General features: G+C 36.7%; 1 protein-coding gene across 2 annotated transcripts in view; it reads right to left on the bottom strand.

The window, feature by feature from the left end:
• Positions 1–349: 349 nt before the first annotated feature.
• ZBBX (zinc finger B-box domain containing) overlaps positions 350–12,986 on the bottom strand; it is a gene marked incomplete at its 5' end in the record, with an annotated part of 105,222 nt that continues 92,585 nt past the window's right edge. For both annotated transcript variants that reach the window (XM_079704403.1, XM_079704404.1), the window contains 3 exons: positions 350–627; positions 2,394–2,532; positions 11,025–11,282. In XM_079704403.1, coding sequence (XP_079560529.1) covers positions 501–627; positions 2,394–2,532; positions 11,025–11,282 — 524 coding nt within the window. In that variant the 3' untranslated portion in view covers positions 350–500. The remainder of the gene's footprint in view (positions 628–2,393; positions 2,533–11,024; positions 11,283–12,986) is intronic.

Raw genomic sequence — 12,986 nt, 5'->3', positions numbered from 1 at the left:
ATATTATACATCAAATGTACTTCAATAAAAATAAATTAGTTAATTTTAAAAAGATAATCATGTACTATCTTATGATAAGTTCTTAGAGACATAGCTATAACTTACTTTTTATCAATTTCCTTTTTTTAAATTTAATTTTATTTTTTTATACAGCAGGTTCTTATTAGTTATCTATTTTATACATATTAGTGTATATATGTCAACCCCAATCTCCCAATTCATCACACCACCACCACGCCCCGCCACTTACTTTTTAAATTTCACTAAATTTTACTAATATGATCTGCAATATAGATTAGTATTTGACATACAATATACCATTTGGAAGAAAAAGCCTTTAAACTTGTAATTTCACGAACATTTATTAGTCTCCAAACCTTGAAGTATCAGAGACAATAATCAAAATCTCCAGCACCTGGACACGTAATCACTTGATTACTTTTTTCAGTTGTTCGATTTATTCTGGGAACAAAATGGAAACAGTAATGAACAAATGATCATTAGGCACTCTTTGACCACGGGAGTGTAATGACATGTTGCTCGTCAAGAAAATCTTCTTCCTCCTCATCCGTACTGCTTTCAGAAACTGTCAGCCAGGACTGGGTTTCAGTATCTCTTTCAGAAGAGCTGGAAACACATTAAAAGATCAATACACAATATACAGAACCAGGTTTCAGCTCTTCATTTATCTTCTGATCAATACTACACACGCTGAAGTCATCGAAGGCAGGCAGACGTGAGGGGGCCGTCTTAGACTGAGACCATAATTTTCAATGTGCCCAATACACCAAGCCTCCTTGTAGTGAGAGATCCCCATCATTCTCCCTGTCCCAAGAAATAAAGCCACAGTGGAACCGAGGAGAGAAGATTTTATGGTCTCTTGTTGTGTCGTTCACTGATGATTCAGAAGGTACTTCACAAACTTACAGAGCCTCCGGGTCATCGTTAAGAACATTCATCATTACATTGGCTCTTTAACAGAATCCCGGTGAATAGACTGCCAGATAAATCACCTCTTTTGTGTACAGTAAATTAGGACTATGTGGATAGCCAGTCAAGATATGCCAAAGCCAAAATTCAGAACAGCAATTTTATAGTTATTTTGTTGCATTTTATGGTGGAAAGGAACTCGTGGAAACTCTAGTGTGTTGCTGTCTGAGATTTGGGGAGAGACGTAGAATGGGGGAACAGAGAGGAGCCTGCATAGTTCAGATATTTTGGTCCAAGTTATCCAGAATTTCAGCCGATGTATGCTACTAAATAATATCCAATAGTTCACCCTGTGACAGAGAGAACTCTTCTTTGGATTTTATGCCCAACACAGGCTAAACCAGCATTTCCTAAACTGTTGTCGGTGGATCAGTTCATATCTAACTATGATTTTAAAAAAAAATAGTTTTCACTGGTCTGAGAAAAGAAGGACAAGGTAATAACTTTTTCATGAAATTTTTAATTTTAAAGAACTGTGCTTTATTCTATTAGTATATTCTCTTTATATTCAGTACTAAATGTCTTTCCTTTTATGAAATGATGGTGAGAGCATGAAGTTGGTTTAGTTACTTTGTTCTTAATGACTTTTTTAGGGAAAAAATAGCAAGTTTATATTGATGCCTTAAAAAAAATATTCGTGGTGTTAGAAATGCAAAAATCCTCAGACCACAGCTAAATGATTTCCTCCTTCAGAAAGACAAAGTAATGGACTCTTGATTCCCTTTTACTGCAATATTAGACTTCAACCAATCAAAGGAATTTACAATTCAAGGGACTTTTATTTTACATTTATCTCAGTCTTTTTAGAAGAATCCCTCTTCTTTTTTCAGGGAATTCCAGTATGTCAAAAGTAGCCTGACATGATAGATTACTTTTCTGAAGATTTATTAGTATAACCCATGTTCCTTATAAACAGATCGCCATCTCTAAATAAATGTTCTTATGTAAGGAAACAATGAAGTTATACAGATTAAAATATGCTACCATTAATGATCTAGGCTTGATTTCAAGGAGACTTCTCAATATTCTATTCTATACATTGAGTAAGAGGCTATTAATGCAAAGTGTTGAAATTCAGTAAGTTAATGAATGCAAGCAAGGCAATTGTTTTTCAATATAAGAAGAAATGCTGAAGGATTATTAAATTCCAAATGCTTTTTCATTTTCCTGACACACATTGTGCAGCAGAGAATTATCTCTTCACGTTAAAGTAAGAACTTCATAAGCCTTTCACTAAATCCTGATAATAGGTCAGCAAAGGACCTAAACATTTTACAAAGAATGGCCATATAAAGTACACACATGAGGACAACCTTTCTTTTTGTTGTAAAGATAACTAGTTGGGGCTTGTCAAAAATTTTATTATGCACTGTCTGTACATATAAGCTGCAGATTTAACCTACCTCTGTTCCTCAACTCCACATGGGCCCCTCACACGTGAGCTCTTACGGAAATTCCAGGTAGTCTGACTTGTATTCAGTGAATGGTTGTTGAAGGCTGGTAATTCTTCTAAGGTTAGGCTGTAAAGTTTTTCTGAAGGATCTGAAATATTTTATTTCATGCATTGTCAACACATAAATTCAAGAAACAAATGTACAGCATATGGTGCTGGAAGTTTACTCAAAGTAAACTACAAGCAGTACAAAGATGGTCAGTACAGATTTTCAATCATCTCAATTTTTTAGTGTTGGTGGGGTGGACTGAATGTGAGGTACGTTTGATCTGAGATTCCAAATGAGGGCATGGGTATCGTCACTTTAATCACACTGATTTATTTTTAGCAAATTCCCCAATTTTTTCAGCTTTGTTGAGATACAATTGACATGTAACATTGTGTAAGTTTAAGGTATACAATGTGTTGATTAGAGACACATATATTGTAAAATGATTACTACCATAGTGTTAGTTTATACCTCCATCATTCCACATGACTACCATTTCTTTTTTGTGGTGAGAACATTTAAGATCTTCTCTCCTAGCAACTTTCAAGTATAAAATACAGTATTACTAACTATAATCACTATGCTGTATATTAGATCCCCAGAAGTTATTCATCTTATAACTTATTCATCTTATAAGTTTATACTGTTTGACTAACATCTCCCCATTTCTCCCACTCTCCTCTCCTGGTAACCACCACTTTTCTCTGTTTCTATGATTTTGGCCTATTCAGAGTCCCCATAGAAGTGATATTTGTATAGTATTTGTATAGTGTAGTATAGACAGTATTTGTCTTCCTCTATCTGACTTATTATCCAGCCACATTGATTTTTTAGTATACAAATTTTGATTTTTTGACATTTTAAGTGTCAAATGCCCTGAAAATTCCCAAAATTCCAAAGAAAATCAAGTGAGCCTCTTTAAAGTTACAATACTGGGCAACTCCTAAACTTGCCTGAATGTTAAATACTTTATCATATCTTTTTATCTTCTAAGAATTAAAAGGTTTGCCCACACACAGTCTGAGGCAATGGTTAGTCTTGGAAAAGCTACCCTTTCTTTTTAGACTTCCTTGCTTTGTTTGGGTAGGTAATAGCCATGTGTATGTGAAAGGGGTGAAGCCTTAAATCTTCTTCCTTTTCATGAATCTGGCCGGTGATTCAGCCTGAGTAAGGACAAATAGTGCAAGCTAAATAAGCAAACGTATAAGCAAACACATCTTTATATGAACTACCAAAAAGTCAAGTATAGAAATAAATACAATTGCTATGTTAGGTCATAATGCCCTCGTTTTGTCATTGATAAAGTTGTAAGAGCCATCTAACTCATACATGAGGTTATGTTATGCAGACTTTTAAACTATTAAAACTACTGGCTGCTGTTCCTCCCTTCACTCTTATGAAAGCGCCAAGATCAGAAGGACCAAACACCAAATTGCGAGTATTATACACTTGACAAATGATACTTTTGTGGTGGGGGGCTGGTTAGAAATAACTTGAAGTTTTTAAGCAAGCAGAGCTTCCCCTACAGAAGGTAACTTAGATTATACCTCCTGCAAGATAGAGCTCAATACATTTACGACTGGAAATGTCCTTAAAATCCCAGTGACTTCTAAATTACGATACGTGGAGAAATTCAGTAGGCTGAGGGATAAGGCTGCGGCTCCCACCACCACCCCAAAGCAAGCCCGACAGCTTTCCCTGGTCTCGTTTATGTTTGGGAACTCTCTATTTGATTAATTTTGAGAAAAACAAAAGATTCCTCAGCTAAAATTTTTGTCCCATCCCCACTTGCTGGAGATTAGGAAATTGAGGGCCCTCCGGGGATTGATAACTTATTCAAAGTCATGTAACTACATAACAGAAGAACTGGAACTCAAACTAAGCTCTTTTAGCTCACCGAAATAATAAATCACTATGTTCCAGAATCTAATTCTTTAGCATTAGGCTACTATCTTCTCTCCTGTTTTTCCACAAGATGAAAGAAAACAGGCAGGCAAGGTCCCTTCACATACTCCGGTGACAGAGAATGTTACCCGTGGGAAAGCAGTCAATTCAGAATTTGGAATTGGTAGAACCACAGTGCTAAAACCCAATGGTGATACTTAGATCTAAGAAATCCCACCGGGAGAGATATTCAACCTCTGTTAGGCATTTGAGTCCTAACTGAATGAGTGCAGAGCTAATTCAAATTGTGAAAATAGGATGAGACTATTTTTGTAAAATTATTCATTCTCACAATTATATTTCAGAATACCTTGTGAAGTTAGCAGGAACAAAGGTGACATCACTTGACTTTCAAGGCAGAGAAAAATAAAACTGCTAACAAAAACCCTACTGCAGGTTAGCATTAAAACCTAAGAGGTCAACCGTACAAAAACCTAAGTCTTCTGATTTTCCTCATACAGGACCAAGGAAGACTGCATTGATGTTTACATTGGAGATTTTACTTTATAACTGTCAAGTCAGCTGATTGTTGAGGAGTGGACTGAAATTAAATCTTTTCTATCCCTGGAGTAAGAGTGTATGTTCTCTGATCACTGAAGAATCTCTTAAATGCAATAATAAAGAATGGCCAAGGAGGAAAATTGACTAAATACAAAGTTCTACAGTGTATTTCTAAAACTCAGGTCATTTAAAACATGTACATAAAACTTTATTCTACGGGGAAATAAACACATATGGATATGGGGATATATGTATACATATAGCTGATTCACTTTGTTATACAGCAGCAACTAACAAAACAATGTAAAGCAATTATACTGCAATAAAGCTGTTAAAAAAAAAAAAAAGAAATGAAGTAAAGAAGAAAGGCAGGACCAAAGAAACAGGTTAAAAACTTCAAAGAACAAAAACAAAGCAGACAGGCTATTTCCCAATAAGGAATTCATCATGAACAACAAAAACAAGAACTAGATTCACATACAAAGGGCACCCCAATGTTCGGGAGGTGTGACAACCAGGACCCTCGCCCTGTAACCTGTGAGCCTGTGTCCAGCCCGCCAGCGTCTTCCTCCTCACCCACTGTCTTGCCTTCTTTATCCTCCATCCCTTCTCTCCTTTGCCTTCACTCTGCCTACACCCTCTCCCTCTCAAGTGATCACAATAGTGATTTGAAGGAAGGATTTCACACTGTTTAAGTGGCACTGTGGTCTGGTGGTAAAACAAAGGAATGTGGGGCAGACTTGCCTGGGTTTGTGCCTGGGGACTTCTGAGCACCCAGGGGAGGCAGTTACTGCACCATCCAGAGCCTCGGTTACTGTAGCCACAGAGGGGGGACTAAAAGCAGCACCGGCCCCATCTACCTCATGCCCCATCTACCTCACGGGGTAGCTGTGAAGATCAAATGGAGCAACATTTCATGGAAGAATAAACAGTGATTATTACTACTCACTGAATGGTTTCATATTCCTTACATCAGAATGTATTTAATACGTTGACTTTCACTTTTATGTGTCAATTTTTTTTTCCCGAAAGTCAGATGCCCTAAAGCAAACAGATTGCCATTCTAACCCAACTTAACCTGACTGTCTTTACAAGGGTTATCTAGTTAATTAGCTAACTATAAATCCTGATTAGCCCTTTTACAGTTTAATATCTTACTTGATGGTCAACCTTCTAATTACTCAGGAAACTACTGCCTCACTCTTTTACTTCACAGGCAGTATGGCTACATCTGCTAGTATCAGGTAGATTTTTATTCTTTCTTGTTTAAGAAAAAGTCTTTTCCTCTCTTTAATTACTTGGCTCAGTACCTTTGGGCTCAAACAAGTATAAGATTGCCATGGAAATGTAAGCACCACAAAAACTCTTAAACCACAAATCAGAATGAGTTTAAAACAAATGAATCATTTTTAACTATTGAAAAGATGAATGCTTTACTGTGTATTATTACTGATACTTTCCCGTAATGCGTATCTTCTGATATTTCCAAATTCTTCAGGCTATAACAATATCCAAAAACTGAAAAAGTGCCTTGGTAAGTAAATTATACTGATATGTTGAGTTCATTAAGGGAGTGACTATAGTTTTATTTACAAAGATATTTGTGGAGGGAGTAAAAATATGGCCTGAACTATAGCTAACTATAATCCTCAAAGTGCCCAGAAAAAAACATAGTTCTAGAACAGAAACAGCTTTTATATGTTTTTGACTAAAAATTGGACTTGTCAAGTGCACCATACCTTACTGTATGTCAAAAGCACCACCCATTTGTTTCTTATATAATTTAACAGTATTTTCAGGACAGACTACGTGCTGGGCACTTAAATGTTAAAATGCATGTGTGTGTGCATGTGTGTGTGTGGAGAGAGAAAATTTTTATAAATATAATATTTAATATATACCTGTACTCAAATTCAATCATTGAACAATTTTATGATAGGGCCTATTATCATACTCATCTTTCATACATGGAAACTGATGCAGCGTGAGTTTAAGATAGTAATTTGCCCAATGTCAAGAAGGTAGGAATTGGTGGTTCTAAGTTTCAGAGCTGGACCCCTGGCCCCAGAGCCTGATTCTCAATCACCCTGCCTTGCTGCCCCTTGTCTCCTGATTCAGCAGGAAGTTGTATCTGCAACCCGCATACACGTGCCTGCAAACACACACACACACACGTGTGCACACGCGCACATCCCTAGCCCCCTGCCGGCCCCACCTCCTTTTGAAATGGCTCTACTGTCAGCTTCAGCAATCAGAGTCAAAGGAGAAACTACTCAATGTATTATAGTTATTTTCTGTCTTTTCTTCTCTAGGCTCCTTGGCTCTTTTCCTAGAGCTTAGAGGAAATGGATGTATCTATCCTAGGGCTAACAGAAAACAAGTCAGAAGGTTTGCTGCTCACAAAAATGCAGGTTTCACAGGGATGCGAACTCATATATATTTGCTTAAGAGTCCAATTGTGTAGCTGTGTCTGTGTGAGACCAAACCTCATGAAGTTTTTCCAGAATGCACCATGAGTAGTGACATGTATGTGGAATTTTTCTGCCCAGTGATGCTGAACAGAACACAAAAGCCTGTGCTGAATCAGTGAATTTTCTAGAATAAGGCCTGATTGCACCACAGCATCTGTCCCCTCACTGACTGTTGGGACGATTCAGCTGATGTGCTGTCCTCTTCTTCCTCAGCTCCAGGTGAGTGTCTCCAAAGCTGTGCACTCATCCAAGGCCAATCTTCCCAGATAGAAAGAGAGCTGTTCCTGGGTAGAGCGTGTATAAGTGATTGCATTCTGCTCCTGAACTATCAGAAAGGCCTGGCAGTTCACAGGCTACGTAGTGGGTGCTTCCTTTTATATATGAAAAGTTATGTATTCTAGTGAAAATATTGGTGCTGGAGTATGAGGAAATAAGTGACATGGAGAAAAAGTGAAGCACGTAAGGACAAACCTGACAGAGGAAATGGAAAAGCTGAGAGGTTAGAAACAAAAAAAGACTACTGTTTATAAAATATTTCATTTGTAAATAATGGAACTTATCAAGTTATCAAAATAAAAAACCTTTCACCTTCTGATTTAAAATTGTATGATTATCCTTTTGATTCAGTTCAGACCTGACATGCTTCATTTTAGAATTGGCTTTTAATGTGAGAATTACCTCCAAGGATATTTCCATTTGACTTTTAGTAATGTGGAGTCAAGCAAATGAATGACGGGTAAAGATGGATCACAGTCTCTCCTCCTCCAATCCATAATGAAATGAATGGAAAAAGCAGAAAAATAAAAAATAAAATAAAATCGTAAAAAGAACGAAAGAAAGAGGTACAAGTTCACATAATAAACTTTGACAAGGGACAACCAAAGGAATAAACAGAAGATTCATTAAGGTATAGCTGGGGGCTACTGCTGTCCACCCCCTCCCCTCCCCACCCAGTAAGCACACAAACTAGTAACAGGAAAAGGAGAGTCATCTAAGGTGCTGACAAGTCTCACCAATACCACACGAATTTAGAGAAATGTGTGTGAAGGGGAAGTAAGGAGAAAACATTATAAATATTTTTAAGCCCTAAAACATCCACCAGAAGATCTCAGCAGAGGCAAGAAAATTGCAAACTCGCAGGTGTCCCCCCAGGGACAGAACACAATTGAAATCAGGTCCAGTAAAATTTGGTGTTTAATAAAATCCAGAAAAAAAGACAAAAGAGCCCAGATCCTCCAACGAAAGAGGTTAAACTCCCCAGTCCTTCATATATCCTTCCTGTGCCTTTGAGCCAGCAGGATACAGAAAAGAGTGCAACAGTCAACCCCCAAATAATAGCTCCAAAGAGAAGATTAACACATCTCAGTACAGGTGGAGAGAGTTTCAGGGAGAATGCGGTCTCACTATATCAGAAAAGACAGAAGATATGAGCAAAGACACCCACAATGCATGTGAGCAAGTAAGATACATGGAACTGACAGCAACTAATTATGCAAACAAACTGGAATCCAAGAATCCATAGCACACAAAGAATGATTAAATGAAAGACCAATCTGATAGATAACAGATCAAGACTATAACAAAATTCCCCCATAAGTCCTTGCGCTACAGAAGAAATAATGAAAATGACATTTTTTAAAAAGAATAAAACTAATATCAAAGATCAAACAACAGCATGTCAGACATCAAAAAGGATAATAAATTAAATGATCACTTTTTCCTGGACTGGATCTTGCACCAGAAAAAAACAAGCTATAATGAACATCACTGAGACGATTTAAAAAAATTAGATATGCACTGTGGATTAGAGAATTATAGTGTATCATTGTTAAATTTCCTGATTTTGATCATTGTACCATGGTTATATAAGAAAATGCTATTGTTTGTGGAAAATACACTGAAGTATTTTTTGGAAAAGGGTCATGATGTTTATAACTTCTTCTCAAATGGTTCAGAAAAAGTGTTGTGTTTGTGTGTGTGTGTGTGTGTACATATATGCAAATGAGGTAAAAGACAAACAGGTGGTGAACTGGGTAAAGTGTATATGGCAGTTCCTTGTACTATCCTTGCGTTCTTGCAAATTATCTGTAAATCTGAAATTATATCAAAGTAAAAATTACCAAAAAAAGTCAAAGCAATACCTTTAAAGGGCTAATTTATTAAGTCAATCAATAAAGAATGGAATAAAACCAGCTGAAAATTGAAATTCTGACATAGAAGATGTCAGTAAATGCAAAGGAAGATAAAAACAGGTTAAAACAGTTGAAGAAAATGTAAGAAGATCCAACATAAACAAAACAGGTCTCAGCAGGAGAAAGCCAAATGGAACAGAAAAGCAACTCAAATATACAATAGCAGACAATTTCTCTGAAAATAAGGAGGAACTTAAGTGCTTTAAGAATGCTGAATTACTGACACTGAAACATAATCCTGGTCCAGTAACTAAATTTCAAAGATTAAGAAAAAAATTCTTCTAACATCCAGTCAGGAAAGAAGCAAGTCACATGCAAGAGAGAGGGTGAAGTAAAAAATTGGAGACCTCAGACTATTTCACAGCAAATTCAGACCCAGGAGACAATGAACCAGTATGTTCAAGGTTGAAGAGAAAAGTGACCCAAGGAAATTACCCGCAGTCAATTTGCCATTCAAATACAAAGGTAGCAGGCATTCTCAAACATGACAGGACTCCAGTAATAGAGCTACCATGAGCTCTACCTGAGGGACAGAAGTATTTGACAATTAAATTCAACCAAACAAAAGTTAAATGGAAAAACCACACCAAAGGACTAACTAGCACCATATCCAGGGACAGAGGACACTGGAGAAATGTCTACTGAGTTCAGAGGAGAAAAGCTGTGATCCACTAAATTAATCTAGCTAATTTGCCAATTGACCATAAAGATAAAACTCAGACATTCTCCAGAATGCCACAATCAAAACTTCTAGAAATGAATCAAAATAAAAGGTTCAAAATTGGGAAGTCTTATAAAAATGCAGAATCTCAGGCCCCATCCCAGACATAAGAATCAGAATCTGCATTTTAACAAGGCCCCTGGGGGATCTGCGTACACATTGAAACTTGAGAAACATTGCTTCAAAAGATCAAACAGGGCTTCCCTGGTGGTGCAGTGGTTGAGAGTCCGCCTGCCGATGCAGGGGATGCGGGTTGGTGCCCCGGTCCAGGAAGATCCCACATGCCGTGGAGCGGCTGGGCCCATGAGCCATGGCCACTAAGCCTGCGCATCCGGAGCCTGTGCTCCGCAACGGGAGAGGCCACAGCAGTGAGAGGCCCGCGTACCGGAAAAAAAAAAAAAGATCGAACAGCTCACTTCTCAAAGTGTGTTGGGCAATGGCTTTTATAAAGCAACAGAGATTAGCCACTCACTGAGTTTGTAGGAAGGAGAAAAAAAAAATTTTTTCTGTCCGCATGAAGGATGAAGGTCCTTAAGCCACAATTTAACTGTGTATTATGTGAGCTAAGGGGACTACCTCTGATATGGCTGGGCACCCACATGTTTTATAACATTTTCAGGGTGACATCGGGGGATAGTCAAGAAAACAGACACAAAGCTTGATGGTTAAAAGAGAAGGGAAAGGCTAGTTTTCTTGGAGCATGATATGAAGAATCAGGTAGAAGGCAGAGTTAATGTTGTCTATGGTGAAAAAATAGCATTACCTGCAGGATTTCTCAGTGCATTTAATTCTTTTTCCAAACTGTCTAAGTTTTGTTGATCAGAAGTGTCATCTAAGAAAGGCTCGTCATGGTCAGTATCATCAATATATTCAATTTCTGAAATTTCAGAAGCAGCTCTAGAGAGTGATCGAGCAGCTGTATTTCTTGACTGGGGATGAGAAGAAGAAAGGCAGCTGGAACTTCTTTTCACAGAGTTGCAAAGTGGTAAATTTGCTGTTGAAGGTTTCTGTGATGTCCAGCCTAAAATTTAAAAAAACAATTTTTAAATCAACTGTTTTTAAAATTCTGAATGAGTGCTTAAAGATACAAAAGACCAGTCCCCTGAACTTAGAACAGTTAAATTCATGCAACAGAGTTTATGAGAAAATGAACTTTAGATTATCATCCATTTTGGTTTACCTCAATTTGTGAATCCCAAATTACTTTCCCTATGTCATAAAGAACACTTCTGGGTTATTCTTCCCTAATTTTTTCTACATTCAGAGAAAGGCAAGCTAATTTTAATATTAACTAAAACAAAACATCTGTAAACCCAGTCAATTCCACAACAATTCAACACCCCAATCTTATCATCTACCCCATAGCCAACCACTGTGCCCTGTATCTTAAATTCTAGGACAATGCCACACTGTGCCTTGTAAGAGGATAGGGTAAACATGGTGCCTAGTGAACCAATTTTATTTGATGGTGTGTAACATTCTTCCATTAAAACAGATATGGAGACAAAATAGACCAGTATGCAAAATCTTTTAGAAAAACATAGGCTTTAAAGAAATTGAGAGCACATCTCTAATTTTGCTAAATATGAGTTCACTCTCAGCCACTTTATAGGGCGCTTCAGTGGAAAAGTTCCAGAAGCACAGATCTGAGTCAGGTTATCACTTTGTTCCAGTAGGATAGTGACCACTTTATCTTGATCTATTTCAAAGGTTGACTTAGTTGGTTTCTTCAATATGTGTGTTTCTTTCATAGTAGGAAAATATAATCCATTCAAAACATACTAACAGAACATAACTATATATATCATTTGGTACTGCTCACAAGGTTCTTTAAAAAAGGCCAAGGGAATGAATATTCAAGGCATAAATTTGGAAATGCATAGTGCAGGTATATTTTTAATATCCTGAATCATTGTTCTGATTTAGATAAATATATATTAAATGTAAATAATTTATAAGATAATCTTGCATTCCCTTAATATAAATTGCCTTTGTGTAAAATATTGGATTCTTTAAAGAAGTGCTATTGTCATTATCATAAAAGTCATGATTTGACTTAACATGTGCCATATAACATTATGCCCACTCTATTGACTCAAAGGAAAATGTAAGATTTAGAAGGGTGGCTACAGGCAATTGTCATGTATTAAACGGTTAATGATTATTGAGTCTGCCTTTTATTTTTAACTTAAAAGATCTATTTTGAAGGTAGCTAGTACCCTAAGAAGAATCTTAATGCAGTATGTAATTACTTAAGCAATTAAAACTGACTAAGGTAAGTCCCAAAGGGCACCAATTTTAATGAACATTTCAGAAATCAATTTTGAAAACAATTTTTGTGGGAGTGAAATTGTGAATAAATTAAGATTCTGACCTTTTTGTGTCTGTGCTCAGAGACAATTCTGAAGAAACATAACTGACAAAAACGTGCCTATGTTTTTTTTTAAAAAAATGTAAATATCCCTAATATTTATTTTAATGACTAGAATTTGGAAATGATTTTACCTGTAATATGTAAGGAATCAATATTTTATTTATAGCCGTCAAGAAAAGCAAACTTGCCATTCCCAAGAGTGAAGTAGTAGTAGGAACAGTAAGGGTGGAAGTAAAGGTCAGAGAGTATAACAGTAATTCAGCTATATAAATAGAAACTTCTAGATCTATGGAGAAAACCACACCCTTCTATTTGTATTGTGCTATGTCTCAGTCAAAATTAAAAGGAATT

This window comes from Hyperoodon ampullatus, assembly GCF_949752795.1.
Source record: "Hyperoodon ampullatus genome assembly, chromosome: 5".
Taxonomy (NCBI): Eukaryota; Metazoa; Chordata; class Mammalia; order Artiodactyla; family Ziphiidae; genus Hyperoodon; species Hyperoodon ampullatus.
Note: the sequence above shows the minus strand (reverse complement) of the source record. Positions and strands in the feature narration are given on the sequence as shown.